The 27,339-nt window shown below is 46.1% G+C and overlaps 1 protein-coding gene across 2 annotated transcripts; it reads left to right on the forward strand.

The window, feature by feature from the left end:
• Window positions 1–130: 130 nt before the first annotated feature.
• Window positions 131–27,217, forward strand: eva1ba (eva-1 homolog Ba (C. elegans)). 2 transcript variants are annotated; one of them, XM_056286672.1, is made up of 5 exons: window positions 131–474; window positions 3,636–3,792; window positions 19,573–19,789; window positions 25,886–25,981; window positions 26,369–27,217. In XM_056286672.1, the coding sequence occupies exons 4-5, from the start codon at window positions 25,915–25,917 to the stop codon at window positions 26,800–26,802; spliced, it is 501 nt and encodes a 166-aa protein (XP_056142647.1). In that variant the 5' UTR covers window positions 131–474; window positions 3,636–3,792; window positions 19,573–19,789; window positions 25,886–25,914; the 3' UTR covers window positions 26,803–27,217. The 2 variants fall into 2 exon arrangements, with proteins under 2 accessions (XP_056142647.1, XP_056142646.1); XM_056286671.1 differs by having other exon boundaries at window positions 3,692–3,792.
• The last annotated feature ends 122 nt before the right edge of the window (window positions 27,218–27,339 follow it).

The following is a 27,339-nucleotide window of genomic DNA, read 5'->3' on the forward strand; positions in this document are numbered from 1 at the left end:
CACTCCCTTCCTCCCTCCCCTCTTCCCCAAGCCTGCCCATTTTCGGTTGTTCCTCTCTCCCCCCCCCCCTCTCGCTCTCTCTCTCTCTCTCTCTCTCTCTCTCTCTCTCTCTCTCTCTTTCTTCTTCCCCGTCTGAGAAGGGGGGATAGTGTGACAGCTTTTCCTGCTTCTTTTGAGAGGGAGAGAGCAAGAGAGAGAGAGAGCACTTATTACTCACTCCAGCCTCAGAGTCTGAAAGGAAGTTACCACCTCTTCCCCAGACTCCCTGAACATACACACACAACACACACAGACGCACAACACAGACGCTCCTCAGGATTTGACCACAGAAGCAACGGGAGTCAGCTGAGGCAAGTCAGGATCGCTTGAAGCGTGATTTTTCAAAATCCGAAGGGAAAGACGAGTGTTTTGAGGGACGACTGGTTACATCTCTCACTGTTTCTGGAGGGACCTCTTCTTCACAGTCATCCAGTGGTGAGTCTGACAGTTTTGAGTTGGTTTCTTCCTATCACTGTACTTGTACCACTACTACTGTACTTGTACCACTACTACTGTACTTGTGCCACTACCACTGCACTTGTACCACTACCACTGTACTTGTACCACTACCACTGTACTTGTGCCACTACCACTGTACTTGTGCCACTACCACTGTACTTGTACCACTACCACTGCACTTGTACCACTGCCACTGTACGTGTACCACTGCCACTGTACTGTACCACTGCCACTGTACTTATGCCACTACCACTGCACTTGTACCACTGCCACTGTACTTGTGCCACTACCACTGCACTTGTACCACTGCCACTGTACTTGTACCACTGCCACTGTACGTGTACCACTGCCACTGTACTGTACCACTGCCACTGTACTTGTACCACTACCACTGTACTTGTGCCACTACCACTGTACTTGTGCCACTACCACTGTACTTGTACCACTACCACTGTACTTGTGCCACTACCACTGTACTTGTGCCACTACCACTGTACTTGTGCCACTACCACTGTACTTGTACCACTACCACTGCACTTGTACCACTGCCACTGTACGTGTACCACTGCCACTGTACTGTACCACTGCCACTGTACTTATGCCACTACCACTGCACTTGTACCACTGCCACTGTACTTGTGCCACTACCACTGCACTTGTACCACTGCCACTGTACTTGTACCACTGCCACTGTACTTGTGCCATTACCACTGCACTTGTACCACTGCCACTGTACTTGTACCACTACCACTCTACTTGTACCACTACCACTGTACTTGTACCACTGCCACTGTACTTGTACCACTGCCACTGTACTTGTGCCATTACCACTGCACTTGTACCACTGCCACTGTACTTGTACCACTACCACTCTACTTGTACCACTACCACTGTACTTGTACCACTGCCACTGTACTTGTGCCACTACCACTGCACTTGTACCACTGCCACTCTACTTGTACCACTACCACTGCACTTGTACCACTGCCACTGTACTTGTGCCACTACCACTGCACTTGTACCACTGCCACTGTACTTGTACCACTAGCAGTACTACAGTGGAAAGACGCTGTTGCTGCATGACCTCTCAGTGACACTGCGTTTCACCCTGTCTTCTTCTGCTGTTCTGCAGCCGATGCACATTTAAATTACGCTTTCCCCCTCCGAGCTCTCTGCAAAGTATTTGAGAGCGTGATGTCTTGAGTTTTCTGTGTTTGTTTTGTTTGTTTTTTTTTTAAGTTCAAATGAGAACTGGGTTCACTCCTCCACTACTTTTAAATCCACATTGATGTGATTAAGACATAGAAGATAGTTGGATGCATACGTAGACACGTGGACACATGGATGAAGAGAAAGAAAGAGGAAAAGAACGAGGTGAGAGAGCAACATCTTTCATGATGACAGACAGACAGATGCATGGATGAATAGAGTCAAGTCAAGTCAATTTTATTTGTATAGCCCAATATCACAAAATACAAATTTGCCTCAGTGGGCTTAACAGCAGCACGACATCCCGTCCTCAGTCCCTCACATCAGATAAGGAGCAACTCCCTAGAGAGAAAATGGGAAGAAACCTCAGGGAGAGCAACAGAGGAGGGATCTCTCTCCCAAGACGCACAACGTGCAGTGGATGTTGTGTTTACACAATGTACACAATACAACAATGAAAGAGAATAACAGAATTATAATGGAATTATAAAATGTATGAAGATCATGATGAGGAGGATGCCAAGCAGTGTCCAGATGCCACCGGAACAGCCCAGGACCCGAGCCACGTGACCAGCATCACCATGTAAAAAAACAAAACCCAGGATAACACAAACTACAAGGATTGATAAGATATATAAAAAGAAAGTGTGATGAGGGGAATGCCAACACATACATGTAATGCCAGAGCATTAGATGTGTGACTTGTGTGTGTGTGTGTGGGGGGGGATGCCGAGCAGTGTCCAATTAAGAGATAAGAGTTAAGGCGGCACTTGAGAACCACCACGTAGAAGATGTGCCCTTTCCCTAAAACCCACACAAATTTCACATTTCATAATTTAATATTGACTAGAGGTCGTGGTGTTTTCCCCCTCAGCCCCACGCCGGATAACTCTTTCCGCGGCTATGCGATGTTCAAGGAATGTCTGCGTGTCACGGTGCACATCTGCAGAGTCTGTGTGTGTTTGTAACATGAGCTCGTAACATGGAAAGCGGTGCCAAACTGCTTTAAAGCAGTGCCAGTGCTGATGCAGCACATATCGGCGGGTCAGGTGGAGACAGCTGGTCGAGGCCTTCCTGTGCAGCTGCACGCCAGCTCGCACCATGCATACTATTGCTATGGCTTGGTTCTGGCCCAGATCTGGCAAACAGGAGTGGACCGCCCAAGTGCCATCATTCCACACAGTATATGGGCCGGGTGTGGGACGGGTCCGGGTCACAGCGATTTCGCTATGTGGGCTGATGGACTTTCTGTGCCGTGTAAGGACAGAGTGGACAGATGTGATGCATCAGAGTGAGGCATTTTCATCTTCCTGCCATGCAGACTTCCTGTTTTGTCCGCCAGTGCAGAGTCTTGCATTGGTGTGGAAACCCCAAACATGTGAAGGGGGGTCGATCTGTGTCTCATTTGTGTTTGTGTGTGTGTGTGTGTGTGTGTGTGTGTCTCTCATTTTTCACACGTATAAACATTCCCGCTATACCCAGCTAAGCCATATGCTTCAGCTCCCAGCTTTCTGTACAGTGCTATGTGGTTAGCGCCTTATCAGAGTGAGAAGTGGCACAGAGGTCAGTGTGAGTGTGTGTGTGTGTGTGCGTGTGTGTGTGTGTCTCAGGGGCCTCCTCTAATTAAGATTGTGTGACTGGGCTGGCACTTCAGACGAGTCTCTCTCTCTCCAAGTCCATCAGATAACTTCCCCAAACGCTGAGATAAGTGTGACGCTTCCTTTAACTCAGCCCCACAAGCCCCGCGGGCTGTTTAGCCACAGCTGACTGGTGTGTGAACTCTCCTGGCTGTTTGTCTCAGGAAACCTCGCTTTTTGCCCCCCAACCCCACCCCACCCCCCCAACACACACACACACACACACACAAGACCCTCGCCTTCTCCTCGGTCACGTCTTTCACCGGGGCTGTCTGTCTTATCTGTCCTGAGGATGGTTGTTACCCAGAGGCCGGCCGCTGATCTGAAAGTCTTGTCTGAACTCCCAGGGTGCCCGTTTGTCTGCAGAGAAGATACAGAATGCCTCAACCCACGGAGACGCACGGTGACAGGAAGTAGACACAGCCCTGTGTGAAGATACCCTTAAAGGGTAAGTCCGCTTAATTTAAGAAGTGTTCTGTAATGGTTGGATTGAAAATTTGATATTTTTTTTTGAACCCACTGAGATTGAATATTTTTAGCCATATTTGTTGCTGTTTGGGTAGATCGGTACTTCATCGGTGCGGCTGTTACATGACCAGCTAAATGTTGCAGTGCATTTAGACACTACTGAGGCTTCCACTTATGGTTAGTATAACCTTCCATGTATACATGCAAGCCAAAGTCATGGAAATGTTCCTTGACAGGTCCTGGAAAATGATTTGTAAGTGGGCACCCTGGAATAACAAGCTGTAAAAGCTGACATTATGATGTTGTCTCATGTTCCTCTTTTGATCTCAAACCTAAATGATCCAAATATGTAGAAAAAAACTAGAAATTGACTGTGACGGCTTGGCGGCCTGTCCGGGGTGTCTCCCCGCCTGCCGCCCAGTGACTGCTGGGATAGGCTCCAGCACCCCCGCGACCCTGAGAGCAGGATAAGCGGTTGGGATAATGGATGGGTGGATGTTTAGACAGATGTGGTCTATGAGAATCCGATCAATACGTGTCAACATGATCACCATTCAGCACAGCCACGGACTCAGGTGGGTCACGTCATCAGACGTGAAGCTGTGATCTGCTCCACAGACTGGTTTTTGGAATGGGGGAGTCTTTTTTCAAATTATTATCCTAAATTTGCTTTATTTTATAGTGATGATTAGAATAAAGGGCCTAAATGGAGAATCTACTGCCCCTAGGGCTGGGACTCAGCAGGGACCTCGATATTACAACAGTATTTTAGCGCCGATTTGTGATTTTTCAAATTCCATGATAAATAAATCATCAAAATTTTATTTTAGAATTTTTAAGGCTTCATCCTCTCTTATCCACAGTACAGAGTGAGAATTATAATAATGCAAAAAGATGCAAGACAAAATGTGTTCATTTGTTGCAAAAGCTTAAAACATGAGTATTCTACACTGAGTAAACGTTCAATTAGTACATCAAACCTCTTCAGGTTATCTGTTCACTCACAGGAAGTTGAATCAGTTCGTCTGGACACCGCGTCTACTGAGAGAAATTAGAACGACCCCACCCTAAGCAACAGGACCACCCTTAACACTGACCAAGTGTGTCTGCTCCTGAAGCTGTGTCTTACGTTACGTCCAGGTGAACTGATTTAACTTGCTGTGACGTCCTTACCTGGATTACTGAGCGTGCATAAAGACATTATCTGTCTTGTTGTTTAGCTCTGGGATTCAGGGGAAATGCTGCCATATTAAAAATCACCACATCTTAATTAGATTAGATTAGATTAGACTAGATTAGATTAGATTTGATTGTTTTATTAGCCACACGACCAAGGCCGGTGGAATTTGTTTTTGGTACACATTAAACTCGGCAGCACAACACATACATGGACGACAACAGACACTCCACATGTAATCACAAACAATACAGTTACACAATAGCAGAAATCAACACATCACGCATAACAGATAGGTGAAACGTGGTATTTATGCCAGTGGTGTGTGAGGAGGAGACTAAAGGGAGGAATTCAGAGTCCCGATGGCTAGGGGGAAAAGCCGTGAAGCGTTTGGTCTTAGTGGACAGTGACCTGTAGCGCCTCCCTGAGGGAAGGAGCTGTAAGAGGTGATGAGCAGGGTGTGAGGGGTCGGCGTTGGTCTTCTTTGCTCGCTTTACAGTCCGGTTAGTATGTAGAGATTCAACTGAGGGGAGTGGGTTGCCTATGATTTTGGATGCCTTGTTGACAAGCCACTGCGGTTTCTTCCGTGTTTTACTGTCCGTGCCGCCATATCATACTGTAATAGAAGACGTTATGATGGACTCGATAATGGCTGAGTAAAACAGAACGAGAAGTTGATCTTTGAGCTGGTATTTTTTAAGCTGCCTAAGAAAGTAAAGTCCTTGTTGACCTTTTGCAGTGATGTGTTGTGTTAGTTTTCCACTTCAGGTTATTGCTGATGTATGTACCAAGGAATTTAAAAGAGTCGGTGGTGGTGATGGGGTCTCTGTTCATTTGTATGGGTGTTTAAGGATTCGGCGTGCATTGGAAGTCAATAATGAGTTCTTGGGTTTTGGCTGTATCAAGCAGAAGGTTGTTGTTTGCGCACCAAGTGACAGCTTGGTCTACTTCAGTGCGGTACTGGGTTTCATCATTGTTGGAAATGAGGCCTACAATGGTTGTGTCGTCTGCGTATTTTATTATTTTCACAGAGCTATCTGTGGATGTAAAGTGGGTGGTGTAAAGTGAGAAGAGCCAGGGGGCAAGAACAGAGCCCTGAGGAGCACCTGTACTGAGGTTAAGAGGCTGTGAGGTTAGGTTATTAACCTTCACCCTCTGTGGCCTGTTCCACAGGAAGCTCAGAATCCAGTGGCATATGGCTTGGTCAATGTTCCTATCCAAGAGTATGGTAAAAAGTTTGAGTGGGTTGATGGAGCTGAAGGCAGAACTAAAGTCTATGAAGAAGATGCGTGAGTAGGTGTTTGGTGATTCCAGGTGTTGCAGGGCATGGTAGAGGGCTATGCTAACTGCATCCTCAACAGACTGGTTGACTTGATAGGTCGGTTGGTGCAGTAATAGTGCAGTTTCGCACTGAATACATTTTTCCTCTCACTCTTATTGTCCCTGATCTTTACCATCTTCCTTAAATGAGTCTGTAGAGCACAGCACTAGATTTCATTCATTCATTCATTCATTCACCTTCAGCCGCTTCTTTGGGGTCGGGTCGTGATGGCAGCAAGCTAAGTAGGGCACTCCAGACGTCCCTCTCCCCAGCAACACCCCCCAGCTCCTGCTGAGGGATCCCAAGGCGTTCCCAGGCCAGATTGGACATGTAGTCCCTCCAGCAAGTCCTGGGTGTACCCCAGGGTCTCCTCCCAGTTGGCCGTGCCCAGAAAACCTCCAAACGAAGGCGCTCAGGAGGCATCCTAATCAGATGCCCGAACCAGCACCTCCAAGTCTGAGACCATGGTTCTCTACTGGAAAGTGGTGGATTGCTCCCTCCAGGTTGGGAATGAGTTGTTGCCTCAAGTGAAGGAGTTCAAGTATCTCAGGTCTTGTTCACAAGTGAGGGTAGGATGGAGCGGGAGATTGACAGGCGGATTGGTCCAGCATCAGCACCAGATTTCACACCTGATTATGCTGCAAGCTTCAGTCTTGGCAAGAAAGCTGATGTTCATAGATACTGAACCACTCCAGAGCACGAGGCAAGCCCCGGTGTTTGTTATGTTGAAGCCGCTGTCGAAGGCTTAGCGGTTGGCATAAACTTTTTGCAAGGCACAATAGATATGATTTGTTCTACTGCAGCCATTATCTTCCACAACATCACGGCACGGCATGAAGACAGTATTATAATCATCAAGAAATGGAAGGTTGTTGATTTATATGTCTGTGAAATTTTGTTAAGCAAGACTTCCACTAACCACTGCAGTCTTGCAGGTCTCCAGCCTTGCTGCTGCCTGGTGACAGCTTTTCACTGGACCTGACACCCCGTCTTAAGGCCTCTGGAGATGTTTGACGTGCGAAGTCCTGTGGGGTTTAATTAAGCTTCTCTTTCCCTCTCACTTAGAGAGAAGTGTGTGATCTCACACACACACACACACACACACACACACACACACACACACACACACACACGTACGTACAATTCTTCCAAGGACTTTGGAACTTGCTCTGGACTTAACTTGGAAGTAGTTTAAACTCTACGTGGGTGTTTGGACAGTGAAGAAGCATTTAGGAAAAACATTTAAATGAAGACTGCAGCTGACTTGGGTCAAATAGTGCTTGCAACGTGCTTTCCACTGTTTTCTTGGGGTGACAAATACAGCTTAGCAGCTGCATTAAACCAGACCCCCAGCTTTCATGTATATACACTACCGTTCAAAAGTTTGGGATCACCCAAACAATTTTGTGTTTTCCATGAAAAGTCACACTTATTCACCACCATATGTTGTGAAATGAATAGAAAATAGAGTCAAGACATTGACAAGGTTAGAAATAATGATTTGTATTTGAAATAAGATTTTTTTTACATCAAACTTTGCTTTCGTCAAAGAATCCTCCATTTGCAGCAATTACAGCATTGCAGACCTTTGGCATTCTAGCTGTTAATTTGTTGAGGTAATCTGGAGAAATTGCACCCCACGCTTCCAGAAGCAGCTCCCACAAGTTGGATTGGTTGGATGGGCACTTCTTTGAGCAGATTGAGTTTCTGGAGCATCACATTTGTGGGGTCAATTAAACGCTCAAAATGGCCAGAAAAAGAGAACTTTCATCTGAAACTCGACAGTCTATTCTTGTTCTTAGAAATGAAGGCTATTCCATGCGAGAAATTGCTAAGAAATTGAAGATTTCCTACACCGGTGTGTGCTACTCCCTTCAGAGGACAGCACAAACAGGCTCTAACCAGAGTAGAAAAAGAAGTGGGAGGCCGCGTTGCACAACTGAGCAAGAAGATAAGTACATTAGAGTCTCTAGTTTGAGAAACAGACGCCTCACAGGTCCCCAACTGGCATCTTCATTAAATAGTACCTGTTAGAGCCTGTTTGTGCTGTCCTCTGAAGGGAGTAGTACACACCGGTGTAGGAAATCTTCAATTTCTTAGCAATTTCTCGCATGGAATAGCCTTCATTTCTAAGAACAAGAATAGACTGTCGAGTTTCAGATGAAAGTTCTCTTTTTCTGGCCATTTTGAGCGTTTAATTGACCCCACAAATGTGATGCTCCAGAAACTCAATCTGCTCAAAGAAGTGCCCATCCAACCAATCCAACTTGTGGGAGCTGCTTCTGGAAGCGTGGGGTGCAATTTCTCCAGATTACCTCAACAAATTAACAGCTAGAATGCCAAAGGTCTGCAATGCTGTAATTGCTGCAAATGGAGGATTCTTTGACGAAAGCAAAGTTTGATGTAAAAAAAATCTTATTTCAAATACAAATCATTATTTCTAACCTTGTCAATGTCTTGACTCTATTTTCTATTCATTTCACAACATATGGTGGTGAATAAGTGTGACTTTTCATGGAAAACACAAAATTGTTTGGGTGATCCCAAACTTTTGAACGGTAGTGTATATATATATATATATATATATATATATATATATATATATATATATATATATTCATATCATCAGTCTGCCTGCTGCCCAATGAACAACGAGAACAACGAGAGTCATCAGTTACTCACACCCAGCATAGACTCACCAGTCAGTCGCTCAACTAGGCGGAGCTCTCCGGTTGTCTGGTCCGGTGAGACTACATCCAGCAATATCCTCCATTGCACCACTTGAGAGCGTTAAAGCTGCATTCCTACTTTTGTGTTGGCTGATGTACCAACAAACATGATGTTGGTAACTGCACAGATTTTTGACCACTTCATTTGAAATGAAATAGAATCACCAGTGTTGTTGTGTCAGCACCTTCATCAATGGAAAAAACAAACAAAAAATAACAGTTTAGCCTGAGTTTTAGCTGTTGATGATGTGGTATTCGTTGATAAAGGTCTTCTGAAATCCTGTTCTGCCTTCGTTCTTTCACGCGAGCTGCAACTTTGCGTTCACGTCAAACCACAGTCTTCCTTATTCCTCTGCGTTTGGCTGCAGTACTGGAAGCGTATTGTTTTTCTCGGGGGGTTCCTGCTCCACGTTAACCATTAAAGCGAGCCGCTAAAAAAAAGGATGATCTTGATTTGGTTATTGGTGGATAAGTTATTGTCTTGAATACGCCAGCGGTAGAATTCATCATAAATGGCATTTGTTTGCACGTAAATCTCCAGCCTTGTCAGAGGAGCTGATAAGATCTGGCCTCTCGGCTCATTATTTATCATGTGCTGTTGAGTCATTATGAGCTGAAAAACGAGAGGAAGGCAGCCGATTTTAGAAAAAGGAAAAAAAAGACACTTTGGACATTTTCTTTTTTTAAGCTCTTCTTTTGCGCTTACATTCCGTCCTCATTGCAAATCTGAGGGGGGGGGTGCGCTGTGTGTTGTGTAGGCCTAACACTGCCCACCCAGCCGACGAGAGGGCAAACACATGTTATGTGTCGTAAAGTAATCCATGGGGTCCGTGTAATCAGTGCCGTGTGTGGTGTGTAGCGGCTGGTGGACGCTTGCCCAGATTGATCAGGAGAGTGAGATGATGACTCTATTTTTGGAGCTTGGCGTTTTGGATCATCTGGGGCTCACTGTGCTTTACACAATCACAGGTTTGCCTAGCCAAACGTCTCACACATCACAAGGACCCACACACACACACACACACACACACACACACACACACACACACACACACACACACACACACATTTCATGCCAGTGGATGTGCACATGGAAAATACAAATTTTGTCAATACACAGTGAAACATACAGATACCTGTCTGCACACACAAACCCACCCACCCCAGACATCATCCGGATGTGGGCCACTTCAGGCAATGATGCGGCACTGATGGCCTTCTTCTGGCCCTGACAAAACGGATGTGAGCCTGAAGTGGCCCACATGTATAATAGCAAATATGGCCCAAATATGCCAAATCAAATGTGTTCCTTTTTTGGCAAAGATGCGGTGCTCTGGGCAACATGTAATCTGGATGTGACCCTGAAGTGGCCCGTGTGGTAAATGCCAAAGGTTGCCCATATTTGTTTTGTGGTATTTGGGCCATATTCACCAAATACGTGGCACATGCGGCATTGCTATGGCTTGGTTCTAGTCCAGGTCTGGCAAACAGGAGCGGACCGCCCAAGTGCCATCATTCCACGCGGTATGTGAGCCGGATGAAAGTGTCAGTGTGGGACGGGTCCAGGCCACAGCAATTTTGCTATCTGTGACAGATTAAATTCGGGTTCAGTTCAGGGCATCAGTGCCGCCAGCGTTATTTGATTCAATCGAATGGAAGAAGAAGATATTGTGCTTGTGTGTGATAGTTAAAACAAAGGCAGGACACAGAGTATTTCAACTTGATTTACATAGTAAAGTTATCTGTCTCCCATCAGTAAAGCATCTGGCCGCTATTAACCAGTTGTTCTCACATCCATCTCAGCCCATATCTCTATTACCCATCCATTAGCTAGCACTGAGCACACAAAATGCTCTTCACTGGATAGATATTGCACTCTAGATCACTTTTTATGATACAAAGATACCGGTTTCATTGGTCATGGGTTGCCGTGACATGCCCTCGAAGGCAAAAAGGCCGCTTTGAGACAAGTTAAGAGTGGAGCTGGCTCACCCGATCATGTGGTAATCACAACCTTTGGCAACAGTTACGTCTAAAACCAAATAATAGGTGGTGGAGAACATATGACGGATTCGATTTCAAAAATTTTGTGCTTACTTTTTGAATTGCTTTTGTCCCTGAAGGCCGCACAATACACAAAACCTGTTGTTGTTCGAGTCCCTCTAAAATAAAGAACCCGAAGCCAAATATACCAGCGTGCAGAAAACAAAACTCTGCTTTCAGCTAAAAATACATTTAGATAAGATTAGATTGTTTTGTACTGCAAAAGTGAAATTTGAAAGTTGCTTTAGGGACACAATCAAAGACAGAAAACCCAGTCAAGGCAGAATTATAGCTATTCCAAGAGATACTCTATAAAAGTTGTTTTTTTTTTTTTTATTTGTGCTCAAACCAAACTACCGTCAGCTGGTCGCCAGCTCTGACACAGACCTGGATCAGATAAGACAAAAAAAAAAATTCTTTGTTTTTATCAGCAGGCAGTTGAAGATGAGTGGGACAATTCAGTTGAAGATGGACTGAAATTGAAAGGAACAATATTGTCTTAACATCACTCATTACTTTAAAGAGTAACTAAAGTGTAGACCATTTTAATGAGTTTGCCGACATCTACAGGTTAAAAACCATCTAAAGGTTAAAAAGCATGTCAGGTTGGTCTTTGTGCTCTGTCTTGTTAGCGTAGCAGGATAAACGTAGCAGCCACTGATAACTTTTATCGTGACTGTTTGATTTAGGTGTGCCAGCACATCTATCAACGCTGACTGACAGACAGACTAACATTAATAATTGTCTACAGCACTGTCAATGCTGGTACGTTGGCACACTTACATCCACAATGCCCCTTTTCCACGACATGGTACTGGCTCAACTCGACTCGACTCACTTCTGCGTCGTTTTCCATTACCGTAACAGTACCCCCCCCCCCCCCCCAGTGTAGCTGGTCGCCATAGCAATGCCTGGTTAAACTGCTGGGACGTCATCTTCAACACGAGCAGAAAAGTGGTAACGGTTACCAAAATGCTGGCACTTCCCAGTAATGGAAAACGAAAAAAGGGCTGCAGCTGTGTTTATCCTGCTATGCTGCAAGTTCAGCCTGGCATGTTTTTGACCTTCAGCTGGTTTTTAACCTGTAAATATCAGCAAACTCACTAAGATGGTCTCGGGTTTAGTTGCTCTTTAATCATCATGCATTTTGTACTATCTCTTTCTAGTGAAAGAAGTGTGCAAGCACAAAAGGCTGCGTTCAGTTTTCTAGTCTTCTCTTTTTAGGAGTTCTGCCTCGCTCAGCTCGTCTCATCCGATCGGTTTTTCTGTGACGCTCATGATTTCACCAGACACGTTCATTTATATACGCCCTAGCCAATCAAATAATTAAAATATGAAACCCTGCCCGCCCTTTAGTACCAACCCTTGCTTGTACGGGTCACTCCAAGGTCTATTCATGAATATTGATGAGGATTGGATGACTCCTTCACAGTGCTTGAGACAGTTGAGAACAATTATGGATAAAGGTACAAAGCAGACATTAGTCATCAACAAATAAAAACATGTCGCTGAACGGTTTATTGTGCCATGTTGATGTTTTATAGACATGAAAAGTTCAATCTGATTACTGATTTTGTTCCGAATTAAACCAAAAAAAATAAAGATAGTAAACGCCAAAGTGACCCCCACAAATACCTGTCCGTTAATTGCTGTAACGTTCTGGTGCTCATTATGCTGTCCCATTCAGCAAACCAAACCGACCTGGCACCAGCGTAGGCTAAATGAAACCATGAAGCATGTTTGTATAAAAAACTATTTGACCCGGGGGGTCTGCCCTGGGGGTTGACTCTACCTGGTGCACCGTGTCCCTGGCCTGATGGCAACCACATGTCTGACCGGCTTCCAAACCTAACAACTGCGCTCTGAGCCGGAGACTCCGACAGACCTTGACAAAAGGAAAACAGGACGAACACTTAGCGCAGTTGGATGCAAGAGATCTCATATCAAGAGTGAAAATGGAAGAAACGCAGTTCCCCCCCCCCCCCCACTCTGAAAAAGCACCTTTTGCAACATTCAAGAAGGTCAGGAAAGTGAGCCGTGTCTCACAGGAGTGAATACCTTCACCATATGCATCTTCCTGAACGCTTTCGCAGACACCGAGACTCTGGGTTTGGAAATGTGTCCGTGCTTATCAGGTGAAAAGAGATGGCCTGCACCTCTGATGGGGTTTTTTTCTTCTTCTTTTTGAGAGCTTTAAGTTCCTTTCTTTCTTTTTGTAAGATTCATCTTTTCTTGGAAACGGGTCTCGCTGGCGGTCACGTTATCTCAGTAACTTTGGACACGCGCAGTGTGGCTTTGTCATAAGTGTGTGTGTGTGGGGTAAATTGCAAGAGAAAAGCTTTTTACTCAAAATATGCATGGAAAGACGGACGTCCAGAGGACACCTCCATGATATTTGTTGCAGTTTTTGTGGGAGTTATGGGCACTTTGGGAGTATCTATTCACTTTCCACTCGGCTCCCAAAAGAAATGTCACAGAAAGAATCTCTCGACGGGCCAGTCAAGGACTCGATCCGATTCGGTATATTTATTCAACCAGAACCTGCAGAAGTTGAGACTGTCCTCCCCCTTACAAAAAAAAGTATACTTGAAGTTAATTTTATTAAGTAAACTTAAGTAAAGGTCAAGTATATTTCCCAAACTAACATCAATGTACTAGTAGTATAGTACTTCTAAGTGTACTATTTCAATACTTCTCTGATAAGTACTTAAAAAGTAAACTGAAAGCATACTCACTGATTTTTAGTTTAAAATACGTATACTAATAGCACACTTGAATAAACCACCCCATAGGTGGTTTGTACAAGCAGCTTATCACCCCCTATAGTGAGGTTTTAAGCTACTTCCTGGCACTCCTCCGTAATTATAACACGTCACTTCCCCCGTAACAATAAGCATCTCCTTCCATAAGCTGTGGTGAGAAGTAATATTAATAAAAGCAAAGTGTATTGTCACATAGCGGTTATAATGTCCACGCTAGCTGACTTGCTAACGTGTGGCTAACGTTAAGTTAGCTCTTATAACGTTATTCATAGGTAAACATACTGCCAATAGCAATCTGACTTACTATACTAGATGGAGAAACAACACAAAAACACACTGACTACATATTCTATTGTTCTCACACTGTTTTAAAAACCCACAATGCACAGAGGCAAAAAGTATCTGTGGCATATCTCCTGCCACCAGTAGGGGGCGCTACTTTAGGAAACGCTGCTGTGGTAATTTAGGAAATGCGGTCGTATGGGTTGGAGGACTTGTTGGAATTAAATGTGCCGGTATGATGTGATGCATCATAAGGTTCAGACTCAGACAAATGTTTATTTCTCAGCAGTAGCTCCAAAATGAAAGGAGCAGGATGAATAACATTTTAATGAAATCGCTCGAGGCCGAAGCTGATGTCCATTGTAATTCCTTCTCAATTCGAGCAACAGGGCCCCTGTTATTTCTCCAGCCACGCAGGGAGTCTGGGTTTGTATCAAAACAATAATATGTGATTAAACCCCAAAATCTGGTCATTTCCATTCTCTGAGGCCACGTGAACCCAGATAGCAAGGAATCTTTGGCTCAAATATGGCCCACATCTGCAGTTATCTTACGGCCCACGTTTGGCCTTGAATGACGGCGTTGACTCAGGGTGAGTGGGGCTGCCGCAACTTGGGCCACATCTGGCCCACATAGTATGTGCTGTAACCCAAGTCAAGCCCGGTTCATTGTATTTGGGCCATGTCTGGCCCACACAACACTTGCCGTAACCAGTCAGGCCCGGCTTATGACATTTGGGCCACATCTGGCCCACACAACAGTTGCCGGTGCCGTAACTGAGCCGTAAGTACCAAAAGTGCCCCAGATCAGGCCCAAATGTGTCTGCTATCTGGGAATTCTTGTGGGCGTGCAGAAGTTGAAGGTATCAAAAGATATTCTTTTCCCCCCTGCGGTTCTGAGTGTGTCATGATAATGAAGAAATACGGCTGACTCGCTGCCTTGTGCAATTTCACTTTTTCACTTTGTTCTGGTATTCAAATATGGCTTAACTCCCTGAATGAATTCTCCGCTCATGGGTTATTATGACAGGGGAAGACACAACTTGTGGTTTATGGAAAGTTTATTACTGGCGATTGCAAGTATCCAGGGAAAAGGGCTTCTGTCCGATGACAGCCAGTATTTACATTTGTTTTGGTGGTCAGTGTGTGTCAGTAAAATGGTTTCTAAATCACCCAATAACCATCCATGTACACACAGAGAGCTCAGTCCCGCTATCAGGGTGATAACAGAAGGTCCGTCCCGGACAATGGAGATGACTCATTTTGTAGTTCTGTAGATGAACACAGGACATCGGTCTTGACTCGGGTCTCGGACCGTTCCCATGCGGAAAGAGACAAACCTTGCGGGAAGGAAAGGACCATTGTGGTCTCCTCCAAATGAATGGCAACAGAAATATCACACAACACGACAGATAGTTTGAGGTTTGTCTCCACTTGGCCCATTCTTCCAAACCAAAGCAAACAATGCACGGTCAGAAATAGAAGTTGACCTCTTCCCGGGCTACCTGACACGGTACTGTGTTTATCCTGGCGTCAGTCGGGGCACAATCTCTGCCTTGGACTTTACATAAACAACTCATCATTAACTGATGCTGTGAACTAACCGGATGGATTTTTCACCAGTTTTACTCATCATTTATCGTTGTGATTGCTTTTTAGGCATTGTGTTTATCCAGTATGATGAGATGTTAAGATGTTCAGACGTAATTTTTCCCCTCATGCCAAGATGGGCTGATTGATCATTTCATAGTAAACACCATGTAAGGATACAGGAAGCTGGTGTGTACACAATTCGACCACAGGAAGTGAGGTCAGATGAAGCAGAATGGATAAACGGAGGGGGGGGGGGGTGGAAAGAAACTGGCATTATGGGAGCTAGCATGCGGGGTCATGTTTTCACTCACCATGTGTGAAAATATTCTAGCATAATTTGACGCGCTGTCAGAAATATTCCCCGATTTCATTTGTCCTCTGTTCAAAGTTTCGTGACTTCGATTTCATCCTACTTACTGATTTAGTTGAGTGCTTACTGTCATGCATAGACAAAAAAAAAAGTACCCCGATAAAAGCTTTCACTTTGGGCGTACCGGTGGCGTGGCGGTCTATTCCATCGCCTACCAGCACGGGGATCGCCGGTTCGAATCCCGTTGTTACCTCCGGCTTGGTCGGACGTCCCTCCAGACACAATTGGCCGTGTCTGTGGGTGGGAAACCGGATGTGGGTATGTGTCATGGTTGCTACACTAGCGCCTCCTCTGGTCGGTCAGGACACCTGGTCGGGGGGGGAATAGAGTGATCCTCCCGCATGCTATGTCCCCCTGGTGAAACTCCTCACTGTTAGGTGAAAAGAAGCGGCTGGCGACTCCCCTTGTATTGGAGGAGACGTGGTAGTCTACAACCCTCCCCGGATCGGCAGAGGGGGTAGAGCAGCGACCAGCCCAGACAGCATCCAGATGTGGGCCACTTCAGGCAATGTTGCAGCACTGATGGTCTTCTTCTGGCCCTGACAAAATGGATGTGAGCCTGAAGTGGTCCACATGTATAATAGCAAATATGGCCCAAATATGCCAAATCAAATGTGGGCCTTTTTTTGGCAAAGATGCGGTGCTCTGGGCAACATGTGATCTGGATGTGACCCTGAAGTGGCCCGTGTGGTAAATGGTGAATATGGCCCAAATATCACAAAACAAATATGGGCCACCTTTGGCAAATATGTGGCACATGCGGCATTGCTATGGCTTGGTTCTGGCCCAGATCTGGCAAACAGGAGCGGACCACCCAAGTGCCATCATTCCATGCAGAATGTGGGCCGGGTGAAAGTGACGGGTGTGGGACGGGTCCGGGCCACAGCAATTTTGCTATCTGGCGGGGATGGCTTGGAAGAATGGGGTAATAGGCCTGATACAGTTGGGGAGATGAAGGGGGGTGGGGGCAAGCTTTCACTTTGTTGTCTCCAGAAACGTTGGTTTTGATGTCATTGATACTGTTGTACGCCTCTTCTGATGCAACGACTTCAGTCCTTTCAGCAAGCAAACTGCATGAAAGCTTCCAGCACTTAAAGTCCTCAATGCTGAAGAGATCCCACAAAATTATGTTTTCCTTTTTTGCCAACGTGAGTGACTTTCCAGGGTTTTACGAAGCATTTTCTTACATAATGCCGCCAACAAGTCAGAATAAAGCAAACCTTGCCAATACCAACAGACCTGTTTTAAATCAAGTAACCGTGGCTCAGTTTTGTCCTTGCTGTTTGACTAAATCACTCGGTGAACAGTTGCTGTTTTCATTCAAAATATTTACCAGCTGGACATAAAACTGGAGCTTTGAGCAAGAAATGAAATGGCAAAATGATTCAGCGTTCCTAGTCTTTGCCGTGGAGGCGGTGCGGTTTGCGAGGCAGTGCCGTATATGCAGTGGAAAGAATGAATTGGGTCAAAAAAATTACTGAAAGTTGAATCATGGGCTTGTGTGTAGTTGTGAAGAGGGGCCTGTAAATAATTTCCTCCATGGGGGTAAAAGTGAAACACAACAAAACAACCGGGGCAGAATAACTGGTGTTTGCATACGGGTTTCCAGTTGTCATGAACTCACTCGTAACAGATGCCCGAATCCTGCAGACCACGAGACCTCAGGTTCGCCGCATTCCAGTGTGAGAAAAAGTCCAGTTGCGTGTCCGACCGACGGCTTTGACCTTGGCCTCAGAAATGACTGCAGTCATCCGAGCCTCGCGCCTTATTACCCCTCGAGACAAAAACAAAATATCTCGTTGAAAGCCCCGTGTTCACCGGCTCTGCTTGGATAATGATGAATAGATTGTAATAGTAGGTGGTGGTGGGTGGGTGGGGGTGGGGGTGGGTGGGGGGAGATTAGACACCACAGGGAGGAGGAGATGACCTTGTCCATAATTGAAAAGGAAGGAAGGAAGCGCAACAGGAAGACAGCGCGCGGCTTCCATCCCTGCGGAGGGGGAGTGGAAACAAAAGCCCCGTCGTCTCGCCCCTGTGGGCCCACTAACACAGGGTGGGCTGGAAACAGACCGCCACGGCGACATGCCTGTCACCGGCCCGCTGGCGCTCTCTCCGTCAGGCCCTGTGGTGTACACAAGGTCTGCCAAAAGTCAGCAAGATCAAAATCTGCACTAGAAAGCACAGAGGCTCTGCTAAACCAACTCAAGCTGGCGAGAGGGGCCTTTTGCTAACCGGGTGGGGAGTTAGCAAACTTCACAGCGTAGCACTTTTCACAGGTTTCTACCCCCCACATGACGTGTACAGTGCAAGGTTTCACTAGGACCCCGTTTACACTGGGTTTTGAAATGCGCTTTTTTTGCGATCGGATCACAAGTGGACGGCGCTAAATACAAGTGTAAATAAACGACCACCGAAACCTTTTTGTGAACCGATTGCTCAAACCACCTGCCAAGGTGGTCTGGGACACATTCGACCACATATCTTTTGTAGTGTAAACGTTAATGCGTCCTGATGCGTCCCCGACAAGGACGTAACAGGAAATCTTCTTCTTCTTCTTCTTCGGAGTAATGAAATCTGGTCACAAGTGGTCAGCAGGACGCATTTGGAGACGCGTGACAGACTCCGGTGTGAACGGCGATGTGTCTCGCTGTCCACTTGTGAACCGATCGCCCCAAAACGCATTTTAAAACCAAGTGTAAACAGGGTCTACAGTATAGAGCTATGGTTGTGTGAGTGAGAGTATTTGGGACCGGTTATGGATGACTGTTCTTGGAGGATGTTCTTGCTGGTGCGGGGTATCGCCGATGTGAGCAGGCTCTATTTGGCGTCCGGATCGTACTGGTGCAGAATGTGTTAAATGTCCTTCCCCTCGTAACTTTCAGCGCTCGACGTTTTGCACTTGACGCAGACAAAGAGCTGGAAGAACACGTGGCTGAGGAACGTTGTGTTTATAAGAATGTCTGTTGTCCCCCTTGGACTTTTCGTACTGCTATAAACGTTGTTTAGATGCGTCTGTGTTTATGCAGTGTGTCTGTGTGTATTTATCCTGTGTTTTGCGAGATGGTGCAGTCAGGCCACCGAGAGCTGAGAGCCTTTATCTTGCAGCAGTTGCAAAAGCCTTGTCATTGTTTGCATTACAAAATGCCTCAGTGAGTTTTGATCTGATGTAGTTTGACGTTCCCATCCATGTGTGTGTGTGCGTGTGCGTGAGTGTGTGTGTGTGTGTGTGTGTGTGTGTGTGTGTGTGTCCATGCATGTCTGTGTGTACGTGGATGTGTGTGCATGTGCATATCTGCATGTTATCTCGTTTGTGTGTGCGCGCGTGCATGCATGTGTGTGTTTATTCTGTGTGTGCGTGTGTGCGTGTGCATGTGGGTGTCTGCATGTGACCTTGTGTGTGTGTGTGTGTGTGCGGATGTCTGCATGTTATCTCGTGTGTGTGTGTGCGTGCGTGTGTGCGTGTGTGTGTTTATTCTCGTCTCAGGGTGGCCAAATGAACCGCTAGGCCAGAAGACCAGAGATCACCGGCATTGACCCAGAGCGAGCGAGCGAGAGAGAGAGAGAGAGAGAGAGAGAGAGAGAGAGAGAGAGAGAGAGAGAGAGAGCGAGCGAGCAGCCCGGCGGACTGTCCAGCAGCCACCACCCGGCCTCCTGGCAGCATGAGCCTGGACTGAGGACTGACTTCAGGTCTTCCTTTTGCGGTAGGTTTTACCTTCTCTGCACTTCTTTATCAACACTGCGCCTCCTCTGTCCTGCAGGAGAACTGCACCAGGCCCCGAGCCAGAGAACTACATGTGGTTTACATGTCCGTGGTCTTACTTTTTTTCTTCTTCTTTTTTTACATTTGGCAAGTGCAGCAGCAAAAAATTAAGCGCCCTAAATGCAGCGTAAATCATGGAGGTACTCGCGTCTCTATGGGAACCAGAACGTGCAGCTAACAGCGGGGTTCAGGTCCGCGGTAATGAAAACATACACATGTGGCCCTGGCAATGGGGAGGTATCCGTATGATCCGCGTGTAAGCGTTGCGGCATGTGGTTTGATTTAGCATGGGAGCGACGTGCACAGGTTAGAGCGGGGCTGCGCTGGAGTCAGCCGTCGCCTCACGTTTTAATAAAACGCTTTTCTTTTTTTTTTTGCTGCGACCCGCCGTAACAGGAAGCACATGTGGCGAGCGAGGACGCCGGCGTGGGCGTCCACACGTACACACGGGAAGAATGTGGACGATCTCAAGACATCTCCTTTTTTTTTTTTTTTGAGTTGGTCCCTACTGTGTGTTGCTGTCAACGCTGCCATGTGGCCCCTGAGCCGTGTGCGATGCCGTGATGTCATCAGACCAGAGAGTCAGGGAGCCGGGGAGAGGGAGGAAACAATGGCAGCGTGGAGGAGAAGAGGCAAAGTCAGCAGCAGTAGGCTGTGCGAGGAGGGTGGCGAGATGTGTGTGTGTGTGGGGGGGGGGGTCTTCTGGGGGAAGGGGATAATGGAAAGAAAACATAGGAAGGGCCATCAGCACCACTGGACCCTGGGTCCATGCAGATGAATCCAGCTCAGCTCCTGCACAGACTGGAAGCAGTCACTCTGTCCAGAGACAGACAGGAACTACTGACTTAGCATGATGACAACACGAGGGCTTGTGTGTATGCATGTGTGTCCGTGTGTGCATGTGTGTGTATATATGTATATATATATATATATATGAAGGCCACAGGGGAAAAACGATCAGAGTCACAATTTTGCCCTTTTAAGGGTTGTTGCCCTTAACCTGCTCCCCAAGCGCCGGTAGTTTCTTCCCACAAATTATTCTCACCCAAACCGATCAAAGTCCTGAGTTAGACACTTTTTGAAAACATGTATAATGAAACAACGATCAGTGTCCAATGTGCTCAAAGGAAAAAGGATCACAGTGTCGCTGGTGAGGTCCTGGTCAGATCACATGACCACATAAAAAAAAGATATAAAATCAAAGCATAATTTTTATGTGAAGTCTGTGAGAGCGTTTTGAATCGTTAAAATTTATTTTCTCAAAAAAAAACAAAAAACAAAAACAAAAATGCGACTGTGATCGTTTTCCCCCTGCGGTGTTTATATATATATATATATATATATATATATATATATATATATATATATGAGTAGCTTTATTGACAGCTGAAGATTGGTTATGGCATGAAACAGGCTTGTACTGTCTCAAAGAATTTACTTGACTCACTGGATTTTATATACTATATATATATATATATATATATATATATATATATATATACTATATAGTATATAGTATATATATACTATATAGTATATATATACTATATAGTATATATATACTATATATATATATATATATATATATATATATATATATATATATATCTCCACCCATCCATCCATTTACCAAGCCGCTTATCCTAATTAGGGTCATGGGATGCTGGAGCCTATCCCAGCAGTCATTGGGTGGAAGGCCAGTCCATAAAAGGGCCGACACACAGGGACAATTTAGTACGGCCGAGTCACCTGACCTACGTGTCTTTGGACTGTGGGGGGAAACCGGAGCATCCGGAGGAAACCCACACAGACACGGGGAGAACATGCAAACTCCACACAGAGGACGACCCAGGATGACCACCAAGGTTGGACTACCCCGGGGGCTCGAACCCAGGACCTTGCTGTGAGGCAAAAGCGCTAACCACTGGGCCACCGTGCTGCCCATATATATATATATGTATATATATATATATATATATATATATATAAACTGTATGTATATATAAATAAACTGTCTGTAATCAAAAAAACAGGGCCATATATGAGAAGGAATGATCGGTCCTTGTGTCACATCCGAAGCGTTGACGCCACAGGTTTCTGTGAGACTTCCTCTGGTGTCTGAGCCGTCTAGACCAGGGTCGAAAGAACACAACCGAGTCCCACAGATTGACAGGAAACGAGTAGGAAAGGATACCGATCCCCATCACTGGAGAAGAGGCTGGATGTGTCAGAGACCCAAAGTCCAAACAACACAGATAGACAAATGACTCTCCGGCCATTGCCCCTGGGCTCCACCAGCTCATCTGGGAGTCTCATCATTAACGGAAGCACTCCCCATTTGAGATTTGGAAAGTCTGACCCCGACCTCTCTGGAAAACGGCCTTTAGTGGTCCCAAGTCGGAGGGAGAGGCAGAGCGCCATGTGCCAAATGTGTTGTAATGATCCCAGCTGAAGCTGGTATGGAAGGAGGACACAGAAGGGCTTTTGTCTTGACGGGTGGGAGCCTCATCCCACCCACCCGCAGGCAAATCATGAAGCACCATCGTCAGTGGGTTTGACATGCAAGAGCTCAACAGAATGTGGCACTGCAGGCGGGGCTGTCATAAATCACTTTTACAAGACTCTTAAGGGAAAGGGACGTACAGCATCTGCAAGTGCTTTGTTTAAGTGTTGTCTACCGTTGACTTGGAGCACACAACAACCTGACGAGTTCTGTACAACATGTAGTTTTGGACTTGCACTTCATGTAGTGGGCAATTATAAGTAAAGGGAAACAATCACAGTTTACAACACTATCTCTCTCTCTCGCTCTCTCTGTTGTGGGCATGACACTTCATTAGCAGCCATAGTCTTCTGCAGGTCTCTGAAACGGGGTCGAAACTGTGTCCAAAATCGTCCGTCAGCGACGTCACTGGTGGACGATCCATGAATCACCGTCTCTTTACCACATTCAGTGGCATTCGCAACAACAGCTGTATGTAGAGGTGTTATCACATTTTCTTATACAGCGTGGCAAAGCGGGAAGTAATGGCTGTAGTTTTTCTCATTCGAGGATTGTCCTCCAGTGACGTCACTGGAGGACACTTCCAAACAATTTTTGTGCCATTTTGGAGATGCACAGAAGACCGCTTAGCATTAAGGCTGCTAATGGAGCATTATCCCTCCAACATAAAGTCAAGTACATTCGTTATGAGACAGTACAAGCCTGTTTCATGCCATAACCAATCATCAGCATCAGACTCACTGGATTATTTTGCTCCTTATTTGTTGAGCACTTTCCCTACCATTGAGTGTTTCTTTTAACAAAGATATATACACTACCGTTCAAAAGTTTGGGATCACCCAAACAATTTTGTGTTTTCCATGAAAAGTCACACTTATTCACCACCATATGTTGTGAAATGAATAGAAAATAGAGTCAAGACATTGACAAGGTTAGAAATAATGATTTGTATTTGAAATAAGATTTTCTTTACATCAAACTTTGCTTTCGTCAAAGAATCCTCCATTTGCAGCAATTACAGCATTGCAGACCTTTGGCATTCTAGCTGTTAATTTGTTGAGGTAATCTGGAGAAATTGCACCCCACGCTTCCAGAAGCAGCTCCCACAAGTTGGATTGGTTGGATGGGCACTTCTTGCGTACCATACGGTCAAGCTGCTCCCACAACAGCTCAATGGGGTTCAGATCTGGTGACTGCGCTGGCCACTCCATTACCGATAGAATACCAGCTGCCTGCTTCTGCTCTAAATAGTTCTTGCACAATTTGGAGGTGTGTTTAGGGTCATTGTCCTGTTGTAGGATGAAATTGGCTCCAATCAAGCGCTGTCCACTGGGTATGGCATGGCGTTGCAAAATGGAGTGATAGCCTTCCTTATTCAGAATCCCTTTTACCCTGTACAAATCTCCCACCTTACCAGCACCAAAGCAACCCCAGACCATCACATTACCTCCACCATGCTTAACAGATGGCGTCAGGCATTCTTCCAGCATCTTTTCATTTGTTCTGCGTCTCACAAACGTTCTTCTTTGTGATCCAAACACCTCAAACTTGGATTCATCCGTCCACAACACTTTTTTCCAGTCTTCCTCTGTCCAATGTCTGTGTTCTTTTGCCCATCTTAATCTTTTTCTTTCATTGGTCAGTCTCAGATATGGCTTTTTCTTTGCCACTCTGCCCTGAAGCCCAGAATCCCGCAGCCGCCTCTTCACTGTAGATGTTGACACTGGTGTTTTGCGGGTACTATTTAATGAAGATGCCAGTTGGGGACCTGTGAGGCGTCTGTTTCTCAAACTAGAGACTCTAATGTACTTATCTTCTTGCTCAGTTGTGCAACGCGGCCTCCCACTTCTTTTTCTACTCTGGTTAGAGCCTGTTTGTGCTGTCCTCTGAAGGGAGTAGTACACACCGGTGTAGGAAATCTTCAATTTCTTAGCAATTTCTCGCATGGAATAGCCTTCATTTCTAAGAACAAGAATAGACTGTCGAGTTTCAGAGGAAAGTTCTCTTTTTCTGGCCATTTTGAGCGTTTAATTGACCCCACAAATGTGATGCTCCAGAAACTCAATCTGCTCAAAGGAAGGTCAGTTTTGTAGCTTCTGTAACGAGCTAAACTGTTTTCAGATGTGTGAACATGATTGCACAAGGGTTTTCTAATCATCAATTAGCCTTCTGAGCCAATGAGCAAACACATTGTACCATTAGAACACTGGAGTGATAGTTGCTTGAAATGGGCCTCTGTACACCTATGTAGATATTGCACCAAAAACCAGACATTTGCAGCTAGAATAGTCATTTACCACATTAGCAATGTATAGAGTGTATTTCTTTAAAGTTAAGACTAGTTTAAAGTTATCTTCATTGAACAGTACAGTGCTTTTCCTTCAAAAATATGGACATTTCAATGTGATCCCAAACTTTTGAACGGTAGTGTATATATATAATAAGAGCGAGAGACAGACATACAGACAGACAGAGAGACAGTGACAGAGAGAGTGAGACAGAGAGACAGTGACAGAGAGAGAGCGAGAGAGAGAGACAGAGCGAGACAGTGACATAGAGCGAGAGAGACAGTGACATAGAGCGAGAGAGAGACAGAGAGAGACAGTGACAGAGAGAGAGACAGCGACAGAGAGAGTGAGACAGAGAGACAGTGACAGAGAGAGAGCGAGAGAGAGACAGAGCGAGACAGTGACATAGAGCGAGAGAGACAGAGCGAGACAGTGACATAGAGCGAGAGAGAGACAGTGACAGAGAGAGAGACAGCGACAGAGAGAGTGAGACAGAGAGACAGTGACAGAGAGAGAGCGAGAGAGAGACAGAGCGAGACAGTGACATAGAGCGAGAGAGACAGAGCGAGACAGTGACATAGAGCGAGAGAGAGACAGAGAGAGACAGTGACAGAGAGAGAGACAGCGACAGAGAGAGTGAGGCAGAGAGACAGTGACAGAGAGAGAGCGAGAGAGAGACAGAGCGAGACAGTGACATAGAGCGAGAGAGACAGAGCGAGACAGTGACATAGAGCGAGAGAGAGACAGAGAGAGACAGTGACATAGAGAGAGAGAGAGACAGTGACAGAGAGAAAGAGAGAGAGAGAGAGAGACAGCGACAGAGAGAGTGAGACAGAGAGACAGTGACAGAGAGAGAGCGAGAGAGAGACAGAGCGAGACAGTGACATAGAGCGAGAGAGACAGAGCGAGACAGTGACATAGAGCGAGAGAGAGACAGAGACAGTGACATAGAGAGAGAGAGAGACAGAGAGAGACAGTGACATAGAGCGAGAGAGAGACAGAGAGAGACAGTGACATAGAGAGAGAGAGACAGTGACAGAGAGAAAGAGAGAGAGAGAGAGAGACAGCGACAGAGAGAGTGAGACAGAGAGACAGTGACAGAGAGAGAGCGAGAGAGAGACAGAGCGAGACAGTGACATAGAGCGAGAGACAGAGTGAGACAGTGACATAGAGAGAGAGAGTTAGACAGTGTTGATAAGTTGTGGTTGTCTCACATCAGGGTTTGTGTTGCGTTGTGTGTGTGTAGGTGTGAATAAAGGCAAGTCAGCATTCAGCATGGATGTGAAGAGGAAAGAGATGGACCTCCTGAGCAACAGCATTGCTGCATACGCACACGTTAAAGGTCGGTCACACCCTGCAGCTCTGCTTAACACATCCACACACTTATTCATAAGATATTCACATCAAACTGTCACGACAAAATATTAAATTTACTACCAATTACAGCACGATTATGATAATATAATAGCAAAACTTTATGCTGTACTTTTCTTAAACGGTGTTTTAAAAACTGTCAGATGATAAAAGAAAAACAACACAATAGACCTTTTACACAAACACGGCCAACACAATACCATGATAAAAAGCCAACTTTTTGTGCCCTCGTCTGTAATCACTTATTTTGTGTCTCAGCACAGTGTGTTGCACAATGCAAGTGTTATTTGTTTGTACCCAGCATTTGATTTTCATTTAAGCTTCATCCGACTGTTCTGTTCCCTCCCTCCTGCAGCGAACCCGGAGAGCTTCGGCCTGTACTTCGTGATCGGGGTGTGTTTCGGCCTGGTGCTGACGCTGTGCCTCCTGGTCATCCGCATCTCCTGCAAGCCCCGCACCAACGTGGCCCCCACCCCCGCGGAGAAAAAACACCTGAAGGACATCAGCGAGGAGGACGAGGAGGACGAGGAGAGCGAAGACGAGGAGGACGAAGGGGCGGAGGACGTCGAGACGCCCGCCCCGCCGCCCTCCACCGAGATCCCCATCGGCAATCACCACAGCCAGTCGGACGGGACGCTGAGCGTGAACGTGTTCACGTCGGCGGAGGAGCTGGAGAGGGCACAGCGGCTGGAGGAGAGGGAACGCATCATCCGCGAGATCTGGAGAAACGGCCAACCGGACATCCTGGGAACAGGAACCGGGACTATCGGACGTGTGCATTACTACTAAAGCGTCACGGGCTGCACAGGGAGCACTGTATGGACAAGTTGTGGTGAACTCTGGTACTGACTGTGGTGCAGCAACACTCAGGACCAAACCTCCGAGTGGGCCCGTCATCCCTGAAATCAAACATCGAAACGCAGGCATGTGTTGGGCTGGAAGAAATAGTGCACCAACACACCCCAACACAGGGACATGCTACGCTCTAAAACACCTGTCTCTAATAATTTGAGACGGGAGCGAACTGTGTTATGTTGCACTTCTGGCTTAGCTGTTTGCAGCCTTCCCCTGACTGAGCAGAGAGACTGACTTTGTGCAAGTGGACAGACAACCCGGTCTCACAGCCATAACGTTCATATACGACTTGTTTGCAGTTCCCAAAATATGTTGATTGCCGAAGTCCTGTCACATGACTACGATGAGCGTCAAGCTATCTCGTGACATATAGGTCAGGTGAATTGGCCGTACTAAATTGCCCCTAGGTATGAATGTGTGTGTGTGTGGGCCCTGTGTGATGGCCTGGCGGCCTGTCCAGGGTGTCTCCCC

The sequence above is a fragment of the Lampris incognitus genome, chromosome 9 (assembly GCF_029633865.1).
Source record: "Lampris incognitus isolate fLamInc1 chromosome 9, fLamInc1.hap2, whole genome shotgun sequence".
NCBI classification, from domain to species: Eukaryota; Metazoa; Chordata; class Actinopteri; order Lampriformes; family Lampridae; genus Lampris; species Lampris incognitus.